The sequence below is a fragment of the Falco biarmicus genome, chromosome 3 (assembly GCF_023638135.1).
Source record: "Falco biarmicus isolate bFalBia1 chromosome 3, bFalBia1.pri, whole genome shotgun sequence".
In the NCBI taxonomy this organism is placed as follows: domain Eukaryota; kingdom Metazoa; phylum Chordata; class Aves; order Falconiformes; family Falconidae; genus Falco; species Falco biarmicus.
Window position 1 is genome coordinate 115,016,144 of NC_079290.1, and position 18,737 is coordinate 115,034,880.

Here is an 18,737-nt window from a genome sequence, read left to right on the forward strand (position 1 = left end):
AAGCGATGCCTAGCTCAGCTCTCCAGTGGGCTGACCGATAGCCTTGTGAAGGCTGGAGGGAAAACATGGCCTTACATGCCGTAGAAGAAACAAAGAATTATTTGTGGTCTCTCCAGGATGAGTCCTTACTCTGTTGAAATGCTCTGGATTCTGATTAGCCACCTTTGCCCTTGAAGCCAGACTTTGAAAATCAAATTAATATATTGTTTAGTGGCTCTGTGGTGTTTGCAAGCACTTCTGCTTGCTCTGCAAAGCAAGCCCCTTGTCTTCCACCATAGCGTGAATGTGGCAGGGAAAGTTTCGGTGCAGTCTCTTTCCAGCAGTGAAGACCATGGCTGTCGCTAAAATCTGGGCCTGTGTTTGCTGCCAGTCGGTATCACATTCTGTTGGGTTGTAGAAATGTCACTGCACAGGCAAGGCCAGTCTCCCTGCTCGCGTTCAACTGGCCGTTGTTGTTCATTTGTTAAGTCTCATAGCCAAGATGGTCGTGGAGTGTGAGTAAAATCCATCTCGTGCATGTGAAATGATGAGGAAGGAGGCAGTAAAGCTGTGCAAATCTCAGCTGCGGAGGAAGCTAATCCCAGTCCAAAGGCACACAGTGGGTTAGTGTGACAGAGCCGTGGTGGGATCCTTCAGGTTTAGACCTTCTTTGCACAGCTCAGATATTCAAAGCTTCTCTGCTTCTACCTCGTCAGAGAGGGTGAAGTGCTGGAAGCCAAACTGCAGCCTGGTTTCTTTATTGGGAAGGTACCCTGGGAGCCTCGCTGGCGATGTGGGGAGGGAGGTGCGTGCTGCTGGACCAATGGCAGGTTCCTTGAGGAGAGTGCTGGAGGGGAAACTCGGGAGAGGTGGCTCTTGCTGACACTTGCGTGCTTGTCTGTGTGCGAGGGGAGCGAGGCGGGTGGGGAGGAAATGCTGAGCACCATCTCTTATCTGCTTCCCTAGGGTCAGCAGTATTTTAAATGAAGCAATATTTAGGCTAACTGCTACAGAACGCTCGTGCCCAAATGACCAAACTCCTGCCCCCTCCTCCTTTTCTCTCTCTTACTTCTGAAAAATAAATCCGCTCCTTCCTCGTACGTTGAATATTACAGGAATGTAAAGCAGGTTCAGTAGGCTGTGACAGCCCTGTCAAGTGAATAATCAGCCATGCCTAGTGCACCACAGTCTCTTTACAAAGATGCAAACATAAATCTTGTCAAACTTTCATATTCCAGTGAGTTTACCCTTCGTTACTATCACAGCTGGTAGCACTTTGTATAAGTCGACTGTGCGTTTCTGTGTGATTTTATAGAATCCACAAGCTAAAGATGGAAAGACCTATTAAATCATGCTGTCTGTCTTCCTGCCAGTGCATGACAAAGATAATTCTGATTGTAAGCTGCACTTTTGCAGTCAAAGTAACTAAACCAAAAAATTAATCTCTGCCTTACCCCATCTAAAAGTGTACATGAAACACAGAACGGTATGTGGCATGCTGGATGGTGACTGTACAGGTGTGCTGACACAGGCAAGGGAATATGGAGCATCCCTTCTTCTCCCTCCAGTGTTAAGACTGGTATATGCAGTGCTGTTTATCTATTATTTTATGCTTGAAATGTCAGTGTTGCAAACAAAAAACTTTATTTTTTCCCTAGCACTTGTTGCAGTTCCTAGTGAAATAGAGAAATTACTTTCAGTTCTCATTAAAGTAGAAACCAAATTGCAACTTTCTCTTTTTTTTTTTTTTTTTTTTTTTTCTTCTGAGCTGTTGCTGGGAGGTCTCAAATTATCCCGTAGATAAATGTTCGCTCTCTGGTCGAACAGGAGGTCTGGTCTTGCGCTAATGTTGAACACTGAGAGCACTTTATGAAACCTGGCTATGGCAGGAGCTACTTGGCCCTTAGGTCTGCAGAAATAAAATCCTTCTCGTGAGTGTGGGGAAAGCTGGTTGGGCTTGTTAATGAAGCGTATATGGAGTTTGTATTGTCTAGGAGAGTGGAAGGAGAAGGTCAGCTGAAGTTAACTTCTAGCATTTGCTTTCTACAAACACTTCAAGCTGGTATTGCCACCAGAAGGGGTGGAGGAGGTTGATTTTTAACCTGGCTGGTTCCCCGTACTTGGCAGTGTAAGGAGAACTGCATGGGAGTATGAACAAGTAGCTGATATGTCAGTTTAGATAGCTGCGAGTATTTTTGCAGCTGGGCTTCGGGGGATGCCCTCGCATTGCCTTGTGGAAGGGGTGCTTGTCTTTTCGATGTGACTCATTGCAGACAACCAGATTTTTCAAAATTGCTGTTAAAGTTAGGCTTCCAACTGGTTATCCTTCCCTGAATGTTGGAGGGGATCTTCAGGAGTAACAGATTCCAGAACAAACTGTTGACCATATGATGATGCACTTCAAAACCAGACTGCTTATTGGGAGCAGCCTTGTACTCAACAGCCGTGGCTGGAAATGTTTCCCATCAGTGGGAGCTCCATGGGCCTGTGTCTGCTGTCAGTGCCAAGTCTGTTCTGATCAGCCTTGTCCTCGGAGTGGTTAGGGCTCCCTGTCTTGGGTTATGCCTGAGAGCAGAACAAAAAGACTGTTCTCGTCATAAGTTCGTAGGGTTTTTTTTTTCCCAGTTCTCCCATCTGTCTACCTGTGGTCATCTCTTGTTGCGTGCATAGATTTTTAAACTCTTAAGGACAGGGGATATCTTTTTGTTATGCTTCTAAGTGGTGCAGCGAGCTCCTCATCCAAGCCCCTAGGCACTCTCGCAGTCCAAAGGATGGATGATGTTTGTCATAGCAGCCCACTGGGCAATCCAAGCTGTTAAAGAGAGAATATCCTTGTTTGAGAAGTTCCCCTTTGGTTTTGATTTAGAATAAACGTGAATGCATCAATTTTTCAGACACTGCCACCTGAAGGAACAAAAGGGTCAGTGCTTTCGTCTGTGGTTGGAGCTCAGGCTTTAGGATCAAGGACTGGGTCTGCTCTCTAGTTCCAGAGTACTTTGAGCTTGTAAATATGTGCCAGTTACCCTGGAGGCAGGCCTGCTGGAGACTGGGAGCCTTTGAGATTCTCCAGAGCAATAAAAATCTAACTGTATTTGCTTGTGTAATAAACACGACAGCAGAGAATCTTAAAGGACCTACAGACCCATGCAGATTCAGACCAGTACAGTGTTGTCAGCCCTCTTTATTTCGTTACTTTAACAATGACTTGAAAGTATGTCTTGATTGTTTCTTTATTGCTTGAAGATCCCTTGGAAATGTCAGGTTTTGGTGGAGCAGAGCGTTTTCTTCCTGGATGTTAAACTCAACCCTGACAAACTTGAAAAGAAGCGTGGCTCGGTCTGTCTTTCTTTCTTCTTTCTTCAAGAACGCCCACTGGGAGACTGAATATGGTCTGATGCGGCTCACAAGGGTAATGTGGACACTTTAATATTCCAGGTAAATTTGCAGAAGACATATTTGGAGAGTTGTTTACTCAAGCCAACACCTTTGCCTCACGGGTGAGCGTTCTAGTCGAGAGAGTTGACCGCTTGCAAGTCAAAGTCACTCAGCTGGATCCCAAAGAGGAAGAAGGTAATGGAGTGGAGCGCAGTCCTTGCAGACCAAGCATGGTATAGGTTCTCATTGAGTCAGCGTGGTTGGTTCATGCGCACAAAATGAACATGACACTGCGATGGGTGTTGGAATGTCTCCTCTTGGCCTAAGAGGGACAGTTTCCAGAAAAAGCACCGTGCTGCTCATGTCATGTGGATAGCCTTTCTGGCTGAGTCTGGATTGGCTTGTTAGCAAAGTCTCCGTGTGGAAACTGGCTTTTCAGCAGTTTGATAGCGGTGCGCTTCTCAAGGCTTGGTCACAGGAGTTCAAAACCATATCGGCAACTCTCAAGAGAGCCGTGTCTATACAGCAGTGGATCTTGGCACGGCATGATCTGAAATTTGCTGAGTTTCCCAAGAGATCTGTGGGAAAAGGAACCTGACCTTAAGAAGTGCTAAGCATGCCAAGAACTCCAACTGAAATCAGATGTTCACTACTTGGTCTTCAGTGTCATTGGCCTGGGTCAGGCTGTTCTTCACTTGCTCTCTCCTCTTTCTTACAGTCTCCCTACAAGGCATTAACACCAGGAAGGCCTTCAAAAGCTCCACTACTCAGGACCAGAAGCTCTTCGACAGAGATTCTCTCCCCGTGCCTGTCCTTGAAACCTATAGGACCTGTAATACTCCTCCACCTCTCAACATTCTCTCACCTTACAGGTATGGCTGCAATACCTTCTTGGCCCGTTGCTCCCTTGCGGAGGAGTACCTCTTCCTCCCAACCTGCCAAGGAGGTCATTTCCCACCTGTGCTGTATTGAAGTAGCCGTTTACAATGGGAAATTGAGTTGCTAAACCGAGATCCACCAGGAAATCTCCGTCCTCCGGATTACATGAAACTTTGCTTTTGGGGCTGTACAAATGAACGTAGCTAGAAAATTATATATTTGGTTACCTGCTGTCAGTTTTGTGACTGCCTTGGGGCAAGGCTTGGCTGGCACTGCATAAACATGCTAGGTGTTGTGCAGATGATGCATTTTTCTTGTGCTTCTCTGTAGCCCCATGGCTCCTCTCCAGAAAGCCGCAGTGCAAACTGCAGAGCATACATCTGTAAATGGCTCTCACCCAGGTGGGTGCAGCTGACTCCTGTAGATCTGGAGATGCTTTCTGTGGCCTTCTGTGCCTGGTCCGAGACATCCGATGTGACCTACGCTGGCTATGTACTCAGTTCTCCTGAGCAGTCCCACTCTGATTTCATCTTGTAGGTAGTAGAAGTAAAGGGGGTCAGAATACAGAGACTTAGCCCACATCCATAAATATCTTTTGAACAGGTAAAAAGTAATTACAGATAGCTGGAGGCAGCTGTCTTCTGCCAGACGCGGCTGCACTGCAAAGTAGGAGGAGAGTGTGTGTGTGTGCGCGCACTCACTTGTGAGTTTCAAGGACGCTGCTGGTCTGATTTAGGGTTCCTGAGCTGGAGAAGGCTTGTTGGGTTTTTTTTTCACACCAGAAATACAACAGAAACAAGTGGGAGTTGAAGTGAGAGACCTGCTGCTCTCCTGGTGATTGTTCAGAGCATTTGAGCCCTTCAGGTGCTGAGTGATGGGGAGTTTGTGTGAGGGCAAAAGCAGTGGCAAGTGGGAGAGCCAGGAAGAGTGAGGCTGTGGGTTTGCAGCCTGTTCTAAAATGGGGGACAGAGGCGAGAGCGGTGTGTTTGACCTACTCGCTGCAGACTTTTAAAACTGTCATCTGGGGTTGTGCTTTGTGTTTTCTTTGGGCTTCAAACAGATGCATGACTTGGTTCCTGTTTGTGTGTTTTTCTTTCCCCCTCCCTGTTCTAGGGATGATGGCAAAGAGGCGCTTAAATTCTACACAGATCCTTCATATTTCTTCGACCTTTGGAAAGAGAAAATGCTTCAGGACACCAAGGATATTATGAAAGAGAAGCGGAAACACAGGGTGAGGAAATAGGAGATCTCTGCCCATAGAGGCATGTCAGGGAAGCATAGGAGGTGGGAAGTGTTAATAAATCTTGGGCTCCAAAGTTGCTATCCAAAATCCAGGTTTTCTCTCTTAAACTCTTTAGGGATCAATTCAGTGAAGTTTTTATCTGGTTTGCTCTCATCCTTGTTAATTAAAAAAAGAAAACAAAGATACCCTTAATCTGTTTTTCCAAATGCCACTGTCTTTGTATGGTTATAATGGCTTAATTTGTAGTCCTCAAACATAGCGCTGGTGCAGTCTGCAGGGGAGAAAGTTGTGTTGGAGTCTTTTCTGCACTTCTGATGCTGCAGAGGGGGTCTGGTTGGTGTTGAAGCAGTGCAAATCCCACTGCCCCAGCACTGCAGCGTGTAGAGTGGTGTAATAAATTCTACTGTGGAAGAGTAAAGAAAGGAGAAAATGTCCCTTCAGGAGTGCAAAACTAGGGCCTGATGTTAAATCAGGGGCAAGCAGGAGGCTTAACAAAACCCTTTAAGCTGAAAATGCCAGGTAGAGTTGCTGGTTTGGTTGCCTGGGGATTTGGACCCATGTTTACCAACACTGAAACTTACACCATAAAAGATTCAGTTTGAGCATACTTTATTTAGCTTTTGAGCAACTGGAGTATTAAATATCAAACCAGATCATGATTTTTCAATCAAAATAACACAGGAGAGATTTAGAGCACGTTAGAATGCAGAGCGCAAGGGTGGCTAAAGCCCGTTTTTTTTGTAGACGGGTGTCCATATTGCACCCCAAAGCACTTAACAACAGCAAGGTGATGGTGAGATTTGGCAGTCTTGACACAGAGGCCAAAAACTGAATTGATATGGGAAGCTGAGCTTTCACTCTGCCCTCAAGGTGGTCGTGCCAGGGAGTAACGATGGCATCGTGTCTGGGCTGCACCGGGGAAATCTGATGTCTGTCTGTTTTGTTTTGGGGTTTTTTTTTGGTTTTTTTTTTTATGCTATCTGTGCTCCAGCTTCTTTGTATGGGAGATCTTTGGAGCTTGCAGCAGTTGGGAAAGTAAATTAAAAATCCTTGCCCTCTTTGAGAATGTATCTTCTTGAAACTGCTACGAGTCTGTCATATCCCTCCCTATTCCCAGTGAGTTTAAAGCGAAATAAGGCTTCTGTCTGATTCCTCCTCCCTTAGAAAGAGAAAAAAGAGAATCCGAACCGAGGAAATGTGAATCCGCGGAAAATCAAAACCCGGAAAGAAGAGTGGGAGAAGCTGAAAATGGGACAAGAATTTGTTGAGTCAAAGGACAAACATGGCCCTGCTGGGTAAGCAAGTCTGGGGCTCTCTGCTCAGCTCCCCAGTGAGGGGGAGCGGGCGGGCGTTGTTGATTGTAATGCAGTTCACCCTGCTCTGCAGCTTCTCCAGATCCGCTGCACAGTGCGGATCGATACTGCCACTAATCAGATTCTCTAAAGTAAATCCGTCTGCTGATTTAAAATTTGCTAAATACATCAGGGAGCTGCACGGTTTGAACAAGGTGGCAGGAACAGCTTTTGTAGCAAGTCTGCTGTCGGCTGCCTGTTTTGTGGGCATGGAAGTGTTGAGAGCTTTGGCTCCCTACCCCATCACGATGCCCTTCCCATCACACCTAGCCTCTGGGCCGTACGCTGAGGAGTGGGGTGGCATCTCGGTGGTATTGTGTGACTGCTTTGTTACATTTCGCAAATGGCTCTTCACACCCTAAAGTTGAAGCGGGGGCTGTCCCCATCCAAGTATTTCGAGCTACAGATCTCTCTTCAGCGCTTCTGGCTTGGGAATACATTTAACTTTTGACACCAGCAAGGCTGGAAGCAGACAGAATTCCCCACAATGCACTTCTCGCTTGCTCTCTCCTTGCAGCTTCCTTTCATACAAGAAAAATCTCTCTTTAAATCACACTCTCCAGCTAAAAATAAAACTTGCTTTTAGTTTAATAGGAGAACAGGTTTGGTTTCTAGCAGAGGAATCGAGCAGCACAACAGCACCGTTTTCTTGCTCCTCTCTTCTCTCATGTGAGCATGTTCATGCATTTGAATTCACTTGAGGTCCAGAGCGCCCACGAATGGGGTGGTTCCACCACCCCACAGGGAGATGAGCTCATTAAAAGTTCAGTGTGAGAGTGGTCTCTTGCTCTGGTACCATTTCAGTTTTGGATACTTGCTTTTAATGGCATCACTGTTTCTTGGGTTCCTTTTTGATATTCTATTCTCAAGCTTATTTTTTGGCATCTTTGAGTGCCTCTTTTTTTTTTTTTTTTTTTTTTTTTCTTTTGCTATTGATGCCCACTGTAACTGGGAGTCCTTCAAGTCCAGGTTGGTCAAAATACTTTTATAAGTGGTTTTTTTCTATAATCAAATATTAAGAAAAATATTTTTTTATTTTGGTGTTTTCTTGTTCACTAAGATATATACTCATGCTGTTCTGGTGTGTGATAGCCATCAACAAACATGAGAGCATATGGACAAATTCTAGTTGAAGAATTATGCAGAGCAAACTAAAACAGCTGGACATGGTTCTTCAAATAGGATGCTTTGAGAAATAGAGAGTTTTTTATTTTTTTTCTTTAAATATTGCTTTAAGGTTTTGTGTGTCCTGTTGTGGTGGTTGATAAGGTCCCACCTAACAGCAGGTCCCACTGTGCTGGGAAAAGCCATTCCTGCTAGAAAACCTCATTTCTAAACCTTGCAGGTTGATCCATCCACGTGGTTAATATGACTGCTGGTCGGTGGTTGAACTGCTGCACTGTGGTTTGTTGTAACCCTTCCAGGAGGCAAAGCCGTTGCGAGCGAGGGGAAAAATGAGCTTTAGACACTGCCTTGAACTCTTTAAATAAATTGCTTGCCTTGCTTTCACTCAGGTACCCCTCTAACATGGTGTATCAGAATGGCAGCATCGGTTCAAACGAAAGCATGGACGTGAACTGCTACCCGCCACCGCCGCAGACTGACTCTATTGTGCCACCACCTCCTTCGTTCCCAGATGACAGCCTGCCTCCACCCCCGGTGGAATTTAGGTAAGCCTACGGGATCCCTTCTGTCACCAAGGAGTAGTAGGTGGTGTAAAAGGATGACATGAGACAGGCTGAGATAGTTCAGCATAGCTTCCTAACGGGTGTTGTACGGGAACCAGAATGCTCCTGTCTGGAGGGAAAGTGCAACTGCAGGCAGGGACGGAGGCACAGGCAGCACAGCTCTCCGTAAATCCCAGCCACTGCCGTTGTTCACGTATAGAAGGGGAAAATGGGCTTGGTGAGAACTAGAGTAAATTTACCTTGCTTTCAAAAAGACCAGGATCCCAATTAATGGTCTGGCTCCATTGCATGGGTTTTCCAATGCAGTTGCTCCAGAGCGTGTAACTTACGTTCCCGATAGAGCTTTGCAAAGAGTGGCTTCTTTCACCCTTTTTATTTATTTATTTTATTTTTACCGTTTGCCCTATGATCTTTGACAAACACACAACATGGGCCCTGAAGATGTAGATGTAGTTAAATTTAAGGACTTGTGCACACCAGCTGACTTCTTCCCAGAGATGTTGGTGCAAGTTCAGGGCAGCTGCTTTGTATCAGATGAAATGGTGACTTCTAGTCACCTCTAGAGATGAGAATTATGTTCCAACAGTGGCTCAAGACGCAAAGAGTGAAACAAGAGAGTAGCCTTTTTTTTTTTTTTTTAAAGGCAGTAAAATAGAGTCAAGAGTAACAGGAGGAAGTGTGTCTGATAGATGGGACTGCGTTAGCTTGTCTCCATCTAATCCAAAGGCAGCAACGCTGCAGAAAAGGCTCTTCTGATGTGTCAAAGAGACCAAGCACTCCACTCTGCAGCATGTTCCTCTAGGGCAGAGCAGAGCAGAAACGAGCTTTCAGATGAAGCTGACGCTGCCTTATGCAGTTGCTTAGATCTCTGCTTAGCCACAGAGATCTCCCCTCTCTGGTTTTGTTTTGGTGGTTGTTTTTAAAGAACCCTGGGAGCTAGGTTTGATCTCCAGTAGTCTGTCTTGGATCAGCACTGTGCACTGTTAAAAATGGTGACGTTTTTGTGGTGAATGCACTTTATTTTTCTGTCTTACCATGGGAGGGGATGTCACTTCAGGGCTTCCTTTACACATATGTAAGATATTACAGTGTCTTATGGGCAGCAGTGTTTTCTGGTGTAAACACGGCTTCCATAAGTGGGAGATTCAGTCACTCATGAATCGGTGTTTTCCTTAAGAGCACATTGGGTTTCCTTGTCTTCCTCTTCACTCCCCATGGCGAGCTATGAGACATGGCTGCTGCGCTCCAGCTCTGAGCCATGGAATCCAGTGAAGAGATCTGTTCCTAGCAGGTGTTCAGAGCATATGCTTTCCTGGCACACCCACCAGTCCTTGTGCGATTTATCATGGTAGATGTCCCCGCTTGGCGTGTCATAAGTCTGACCTCAGCATGGAGGGGTAGCGGCTTTCATTGCTGCAGGAGCTCTTAAGCCAGGAGGCAGCTCTGGGCTCAGACATGACGCCTGGCCTCTGGCGGAGAGGTGAGATGGCTCATGTTCTTGTCAGCCTGGGAGATGGGACGAATGATAGCATTTCTGCCAGTCCCCAGAAGCTTTCCTTTGTTCTCGTGGTGTAGGCCAAAAGAAACACTGCGAGGGAACTAAACCCAAGAGTGAAGTCTCATGGAAACACCAGTTAAAGCTGGAACTTAGATTTTTGTCTGGACTGCAGCAGTCACACATGATTTGCATTAACATCGAGATTGTACAGTCTAATCTGACCTCACAGCTTATAGCCTTATGTCTGTCTCCTTCTGTTGCAACAGCTATCCTGTAGACAACCAAAGAGGTTCTGGTTCTGGAGGGACCAAACGATCCAGCCTGGTTAGCCCAAGCCACCCGCCACCAGCTCCTCCGATCGGATCCCCCTCAGCGGCCAGGCCGGGCTTTGCTCCTCCTCCGGCGCCACCTCCGCCACCACCATCAGTGATAGGAAGCACCCCGCCTCCACCGCCCCCCTTGGGCTTCTCGACCCCGGGAACCCCACCACCACCCTCACCCCCTTCTTTCCCTCCTCACCCTGAGTTTGCTGCCCCGCCACCCCCACCGCCCCCTCCAGCAGTCGATTTTTCCAACGTGCTCCCACCTCCGCTGCCTCAGCTGGGCAGTGGGAGTGCGCCGCCTCCCCCGCCACCACCACCTCCTCCAGGCCCACCACCTTTGTCTTCCAGTGGCCTGGATGGTCCCCCACCCCCTCCTCCACCCTCAGACACCTCCTCCTCTAAGCCCAAGTCATCCCTGCCTGCGGTTAGCGATGCCAGGAGTGATCTACTTTCAGCTATTCGTCAAGGTAAGGTTTTGTTTCAGTACCAACTTTCTCCTTTGCTTCTGTAAAACCCCACGGTATCCGAGTGAGAGCCGTCACACGAGCAGTGGTGCGACTGCCTCGCTGCTTGAGACCTGTCCCTTGTGGTCCTTCCTTGTCTACCCACCCTGATGACCACCTCAGCAGGTTTTCTGCCTCCGCCTGCAGTTTGGAGACTGCAGCGCTGGAATTGGTGTGGTCGGTGCTTATGAGTGGATTGAATGGCAGTGGTGTTAACCCCTCAGCGGAGCACGGAAACGATTTGCTTCCCATTCCACCTGCCCACCCAGCCTGTCTTGGCTGTCATTCACCATCAGTGTTACCCCACAGCATGTCCAGTACTCGCTGGCAGAGGACAGGCTGCCTTGCCTAGAGGATTGTGTCAAAGGGATGGCTGCTTTGAAGATTTCAGTGTGACCAAAGCCTTTGCATGATCCCCTCTGTTGCCTTCTTCCCAACAGGCTTCCAGCTCCGCAAGGTGGAGGAGCAGCGGGAACAGGAGAAGCGGGACGTTGTAGGCAATGATGTGGCAACGATCCTGTCACGCCGCATCGCTGTGGAGTACAGCGACTCTGAGGATGACTCTTCGGAGTTCGATGAGGACGAATGGTCGGATTAACCACAGTCCCATCCCCGTCTCCCCCTTCTGTCCTGGGTTAACATCTTAAAGAATCAGGTGGCCAAACCTTCCACCACTTCCTTTTTCATCCCGTAACCAAAGATGTGCCAAGGGTTTTCAGACAACCAGCAGCATATCTCCCTTCTCCCTCCCCCTCTGGCTTTGGCAGGACTTTGTGCTCTGCCTTTCCAAAAGGCATCATGGACGCTGAGGATGCGGTGTTGGGATTTAGCTGGAGGGGGTGTAACGGTTGCTTATTTAAAAGAGAGCTAAACCTTCAGATTCTCGATGCCACCAGGCAAAGCACATATAAACCCTCCATCCTGAGGGATTTTTAAAGTAAAGATGGATGATCCTGTTGTGGCCGCGTGGCCTTTCAGATGAAGGACATTTTCAGCTAGTTTTCTCATTGCAACAGCAGACAGTTGATCTGATGGCTCTTCTTTTCCAGTGAATACTGGTAGTACTGCAAGAAAATGGGCTTTAAATGTCAGTTCTCTGCTGCATCCCACTGTCAAATAATCCGGTTTTGGCACTAGTGCACAATTCTTTCCCCTCTGACCCCCTAGTATTATTTCCAGACTACCCTGTGTGGGGTGCGCTTCCTGGCTCTAGGGCTGTGGAGTGCATTGGGTGCAATGTGAGGAGGGACTTTTTTTATTTTAAAAGCTGCCTTTACCTTCCTCAAATCTCCTGGACTGCTTTGCCAAGTCTGCCGAAGGAGACTTGCACAAAGGGATGCAAAGCCGGGGCAGAACAGTTGCTCGGCCTCCCGCTTCTGGGAGAGCAGAGCTGCTGCCCCACTGAGACACATCTGTGTGGTCAGCACTGAGCGGTGGCGAAACTGCCCTTTGCTGATTTCTCCAATTCATGCTGAGAGTGTGTTTAAAAAAGAAAAAAAAAAAAAAAAAAAGTGCCTAGAGCAGGGAGATGGTGTGGGGAGGGGTTCTCTGAACACCAGCCGCTTTGGTTGCCTTTGGCCTGTTCAGGGCAATGCTGCAGTCACTTTGAAGAGGTGCTTTTTCTAGCCGGGTGACCATGCTTTTTACACAGGGACTTGAGTAGCAAATGCTGGTATTACCTTTGCTTCCTCCTCCTTTCCACCAAAGGAGGGGAGTTTGTGTGCCTAAAAATTTCTTCTGTGTGAATTGAGTTGCCCGTCAGTTAACATCGGACCTAACCTCTACGTTGTTTCCTGAAATTTTGTTATTCTAATTCGTTAGTTAATTTTAAGAAAGCATTTCTTCTCACTAACCCTATGAGTTCCTCGGCTGCTCACTACAGATACAGTACTGGCAGGGGGAGAAAATGGTGAACTTGAACTAGCCGACCTAGGTTTTATTGCTTTTTTTTTCTATTACCTTACGTAGAATATAAGCGTATCTTGGAAACCTAGAAACAAACACCCCTGATGTTACAGACGTGTATTTTAATTTGGACATGACTCTGTCAGGGTCATGCAGGAAAGCAATTCCAAAGCCTTTTGGAGATCGTGGGTCCAGCTGTTGTGGGGTGGGACCACCTGCATGTCCCATTAAGACCAACTCTCCAACCTCTTTGCCTTTCCTGTTGTACAGTATTTTGCCAGCCTGTGCCTGTTCTTCTCTGGCTTGCCTTGTTTAATGATGTTGCTGGTACCTGGAATGCTAGGCCCAGCCCGAGGCGGCCACGTTGCTGGAAATCCTTCTTGGGGTTTGATTGATGGCTTCAGTTGGTGCCATTGGGTTCTTCCTGATTTCTTGTGTGTGCGCATTTTTAATCTTTGACGGCGCAGATGATGGCCCGGAGGATGGGCTTTTCTGGGGTGTGGGTCAAGCTGAGATCCAGTGCGACCCTGAGAGATTTACTGGATCGCTACACCGTCAGCTTTTGTCTGCAAATCAGCTGCTAGGCAGGATGCAAAGGGCGTAGACAGCGAGGCATCCTGATGGGCTGGGAACATCTGAGCAGCGCTAGTTCCAGGTTCTGGAAGAGGGAACAGACCCCTCGAGTGCTAGTGAGCCATTGTGCAGTGGAGGGACTTGGAAATGCAAACTGATTACTGCTGCAAGCTGCGTAAGGGGGGTTAGAGGAGAATTACAGCCTCTTGTTTTTCTGCTGTTTCTGTAAGCGTCCTCCTCTGGCTTCTCTCGGAGACAGGTTCCTGGGGAAAACGGACCTTTAAGCTAACCCGGGCTGACAGCGTTATCACACAGGGAAGCGAGGAGCTCGCAAATGCCAAACCTGGGTTAATTTTAAATTGCCTTAACTAGACTTGGCCCCTGTTGGGAAAGGGGAGCGAGTATTCCTGTCGCGTGAAATACAGAAAAGTGCCATATTCTCTGTGACCCAGATGGATGGTCTGTCAGGCAGGGCCGTGCCTCAGGGCATTAGGGACACGGTTGCCCCATGCGCTGCCTGTTGCACAAGGATGCTGTGTGGGCGATCTGGCATGGCTGCGGGTGGAGTCGGCTCCTCCGACTGCCTCGCCTGCTTGCAAGGTCTTCCTGGCAATGGGAGGGATGCTGCTTTGTCCGTGCAAGCCTGCTGTAACCACCCTCTGCTTTCAAACTCCCATCCCAAGGTGAGAATCAAAATGGCTGGATCTTAAACAGAAGGGTTGTGGACTGGTAGGAAAGATCGGTTGGGGTTTTTTTATGGTTGATTTTATATTTTTTTTTTTTTTCATCTCCATTGTTTGCAAAAAGAAGTGGTATGAGCCTAGCGTGGAGATCCCTGAGAAAAACTAGTGTAAAGCGACCGTCTTTGAGTATCGTTGCAAAATCACAGAGCACTGGGCCACCAAGTAAGCTTAATATTTCTTAAACCAGTAGGGGAAGAGGAGAGGTGCCAAAAACAACCTTTGCAAGACAGAGCAGCTGTGCCGTAACTGCAGGCTGCAGCCCCATGTAGACCGAGGGCCTGTGCTGGGCTCCCCTGCCATCTTTGTCATTTCATGTTAACTTACTCCTTCCTCCCCTTTTTTTTTTTTTTTATTCCCGTGTAAGGCTGGGTTGAACGGCACGGCGGGCGAACCTCAAGCATTTCACAAAGCCAAAAGCCAGAGCTGGCAGCTGGGGTCCTCCCCGCTCTCCACCTGCCCGGGGGGAGCCCCCGTCTTTCCATTTCAGCCCCGAGCCGTGTCCGTACGGAGGTGCAGAGCCAGAGCAGCCATTTCATCTGTCCTGGGAGCCGTTCGCTGGAGGCGTGCAAGTTTGGGCAGGCCTTCCCCTTCCCGGCGCCACGCTCCTGGTTAAACATTCTCCCGGTGTCCTCGCCCGCAGTGCTTGGCTGCTGCTCCCGGCAGCCTCTCCCCCGCCGCCCCCCTGCCCGCTCGCTCGCAGGGAAAGCCTCGTCCCGGCTCCCCGGGCTCAGCCTGGAGCCTCATCCGCAGTCGGTGACCTTCACTGCTTTCTCCTCCTTATCAGACCCAGAGCACCAGACCAGAGCGAGGGATGGGGCTCCTGGAGGTCCCAGATGGCCGAGAAACTGTGCAGAGTGTCGTTTCAGGGAAAGGATTTTTTTTTTTCTATTTTTTCTTCAGTCCATGAACTTATTTAACGTGCCTCTTTTGAAAGTACCTGCCCTTGACGGGCGCCGGAGGGGAGCTGGCTGGCAGGACCTTGCGTGGGGCAGATGCAGCTGCCCCAGCTCAGGTTTCCTTGCTGTGGGATTTCGGGGGGGGGAGGTGTGTGTGTGCTTTCTTCTCTTCCTTTTTAAACAAAGCCTTGAATTGGGAAGTGGATCCGATTGTTTTTATTACTGTATTAACATTCATTTTAATTCATTTCAGAAACTAACCCATTTTTCTTCCTGATTAGAATGTCGTAGAATTAGACAAGCTGTAACCCTCCTGAAGTGCCTTATTTTCCTACATGATATAAATATATTTATAAGAGTAATTATTCCACTTGTATCTTAGGGGTTTATTGCTGAGCAGATGTGGTGGGAGGAGAGATGGGAAGCACCCTTGAAGGACCCAGCCAGGCTGGGGGTCAGAAGGGTGATGTTTGACGGATACTCTCAGGGTGCAGGGGGTTACTCACTTCAGACCAAAGGAGTTTCAGCAGTGAAACTCTGCTTAGAAAAAAAGAAAAAAGAAAAAAAATACCACCCACAAAACAACAACCTCATGAGCAAAATACTGTAGACTTGTTTGGTTTTCTTACTCCTGCAAAATAAACACTGAGGGCCAGATTCTGCTGCCTCGCGTGCACGGGTGCAGCAGGCGTGAAGCTGCTGCTGCTGGGGGAGCGGAGCCTGGTCCGTGCCCGTACCTGTGCATCGCGGCGCAGACTCGCTGCCTCCTGTTTTCCCATGTAATGTCTGTCTGTGCTTTTCCCTGTCGGTTGCTGTGTAAGCCAGGCTTTCCTGCTGCTTTTTTTTTTTTTTTTTTTTTTAATAATCAGCTCAGTAACCCCTGGATGAAGATCCCCTTTTTTTTTGTAATGTACATGTAAAAAAAATAAAATTTTTTTTGATTATTTTTTTTTTTTAACTGTAAACTTGATAAAACCTTTCTCTCTGATCAGTGCCTGCGTGTGTTCCTCCGGGCATGTACTGGGGAGCTGCGGTGTGGTTTGTGGCACATGGACGTGGTTGGTTGGGGGCAGAGGGGCTGCTGCGACTTCTCTGTGTGGGACTTCGTCTGCCCAGCAGCACGGGGAGGTGCTGGGGCACCTGAGCAGCTGGTGCCTGTGCACCTTATGTCCTGCAGTGCATCTTCCAGGGTGTTGGGGTGTGATCTGGGGAGCCTGGCTGCATTCTGCATTTCAGGGAGGGCGCCCGGGCTGTGTCCTGTCCGCAGGTGCCTGGGCAGAGCGCTGAAGAAGCCAGCGGGTCCCAAGCTGTCTTGCAAACACCATCCGTGCAGAAGCCTCTTGCAGTACTGAAATGCAGCCGTGCCAAGGTGGGTTGAGGATTATCGATGGTGGTGGTTAGTGCTGCCGGCGGTGGGTAACAGCGCCAAGGAAGCTTTATCCAGGAGGAGCTACCAGCCTCCCGGGTGTGCTCCCTGCCATACGAAATGAGCCCATGCTCCATCTTGCAAGAGCAGAGCTGCTGCAGCTGGGGTGGGAGGGGGCTGCTTCTGCTTTTTTTTTTTTTTTTTTTTTTTTTTTCCCTCTCCTTTTTTTTCCTCCATTTCAGCTGCTCAAGGTCCCTTCTGCAGTTAATCTGCCTGGCCCCAGCCGCAGCAGCAATGGCTCCTGGCCCTGTGTTCAGGTGCCTTGTCTGGGCTCGGTACGTGAGCCTGTTGTGCGGGTCTATTTTCTTGCCGGTCGGTGGAGAGCAACAAAAGGATCCGTCCCTGCTGCTCCTCGTCCCTGCTTTTACTGCGAGCTTTGCTCTGCCAAATTCCCTTGGCTTCTAGGAGACACCCGTGCGCTCGCTCTGCAGCGCTGTGCCTTTCTTGGCTGACAATAGTCCCTGGCTGCAAAACCTCATTAGATTAATTGGCCTTGCCAGCTTCTGAACAAGCAAGCCCTTTAGTCGTGCTGGGGCACGGAGGGCAGGGGAAGGAGGGATCTCTTGAGCTTCCACGCTCCCTGGTGCTGCGTGTCCTGGCTCTTGGCTCTGTCTCGAATCCGGGAGGAGCAGCCGGCCCCCTGGCTCCCTGTCTGGATGGGTGCAGCTGTGGCCAGGGCTAACTTGGTGCCTCTGCTTTTTGGGGGTACACGCTAGCACTGTGGTTTTGGGGTACCAGCCCTTGAAAGTCATCTTTGGGGGTTGAGGGAGGTGTGTGTGTGGATAGTGGAGAGCGTTGTTGTGCTGGTTTACCTTCCGAAAAGACAGGGAAGTGCCAGGTGTGCCTTCCCAGGTAGCCCAGTGAGGAGATCAGAGGGTCCTGTGCTTCGCCCTCCACCTCCACCCGGTGCCGGGGGGAGCTCCTGGAGCCCGGGGAGCCCCCCCTGCCCCACGCTGTGCTTCTCCCTGGCGCGGGGTCTGGCTGGGTGCAGGAGGAGAAGCCCAGCCAGCAGCGTGAGGAACCGGGTGCTGGTGCTCTGGACGCCCGAGCCCTTTCCGTGAGAGCAGTTTCCTACGGCGGAGCTGCTCGGCCCGGGGGGAGTCTCCGGGGCACTGCGGAGCCTTGGCACTCTGGCCTTGGCCCCAGCCTTTGATGTGCTGCCTCTGCCTCTTCCACCGCGCTCACTCGGCAGCGCATCACAGCTGGCCGAGCTCCGGCTTCACAGGAGCCCCTGTCTCCAAAGACCTATTTAATTTTCTCCTTCAAGGTGGTGTCAGCAACACCCAGAAGATGCTGCCGGCTGCCTTGGACGAGTGGGCTGCGTGTCCTTTCCACCACTGACGTCAGCTTCTCTCCCTTAATTCCCCCTCTGGGACCAAAGCGAGTGCAGGCGCTGCCAGCTCTGATCAGCGTTAACAGCCTGCTCTCCCAGTGTGTGGCAGCGCTCTGCCTTGCCAATGTCACCCCCGACTCGCGCTGCCTGCCTTCGCCAAGCATCCCTGGGTGGTGGGAGAGCACTCCCCTCTTCCAACTCCCCGGGAAGGGCCCGCTGCCAGCAGAGAGTCCCCATTTCTTGCACGTAGGTGTGCTGAGATGGCAGCTCAGCCCCTGTAGAAATGGCTGACTCCTTCTCTCTCGCTCTCTTTCTGCCTTTTTTTTTTTTGCTTTTTTTTTTTTTTTTTTTTCCTCCCTCCTCCCTGCCTTTGCTGTTGCCTACGCGGTTGTGTGGGGAAGGCAATCGGCTCCCGTGCTGCGGATGGCTTTATCTGTAACTCTTCCATCTGCTCACAGCAGCTCACAAATAACCACGGGGTGCCAGAGGAATTATGTATTTGGAGCTCAAGTTTCTGCAGTCTGGCAGGGCAGCAGCTCTGCGCTGGGCTCATCCGCTCCCGCAAAGGCCAGCGCCTGCATGTGGAGCGCTTACGGCAGCCGGCGCGGAGCTGGGGCTGCGGCCGGGGCCAAATCGTGCTCCCGGGGCCGTCTCCAGGCCTGGGTGAGTTGGACAAAGCCCCAGCCCGAGCCAGCGTGGGGACCTGGCCCTCGGCAGCCTGCCCAGGGGGAGCAGAGGGTGCTGCGGGTCCTCGTGGTGTGAAACCACCTTCTGCCTGGGACCTTGCAGCGGGGTGAAATGGGTGCTGCATGGTGCTGGAGACCAAGCGGCTCTCCAGCCTGCTCTTCGCCATCTCCCACGCGGAGCAGTGCTTTGGGATGGGCTCTCCTCCCCAGGACATGCCGGCTGATGCCTCCTGGTGCCACGGCTCCGGGGGTGGCTGGGGATGATGCTCCACAGCCGGAGCAGCACAGGGAACTGCCTCCCGCTGCCCTGCTGCCTTCGGCATTTGGTAAAACGC

The 18,737-nt window shown here is 49.8% G+C and overlaps 1 protein-coding gene across 3 annotated transcripts in view; it reads left to right on the forward strand.

Moving 5' to 3' along the window:
* Positions 1–15,945, forward strand: part of WASF2 (WASP family member 2) — a 33,624-nt gene extending 17,679 nt beyond the window's left edge. For all 3 annotated transcript variants that reach the window (XM_056331892.1, XM_056331893.1, XM_056331894.1), the window contains exons 3-9: positions 3,415–3,549; positions 4,073–4,226; positions 5,347–5,464; positions 6,641–6,771; positions 8,343–8,498; positions 10,281–10,804; positions 11,281–15,945. In XM_056331892.1, the coding sequence (XP_056187867.1) occupies positions 3,415–3,549; positions 4,073–4,226; positions 5,347–5,464; positions 6,641–6,771; positions 8,343–8,498; positions 10,281–10,804; positions 11,281–11,438 (1,376 nt within the window). In that variant the 3' untranslated portion in view covers positions 11,439–15,945. The remainder of the gene's footprint in view (positions 1–3,414; positions 3,550–4,072; positions 4,227–5,346; positions 5,465–6,640; positions 6,772–8,342; positions 8,499–10,280; positions 10,805–11,280) is intronic.
* Positions 15,946–18,737: the final 2,792 nt, after the last annotated feature.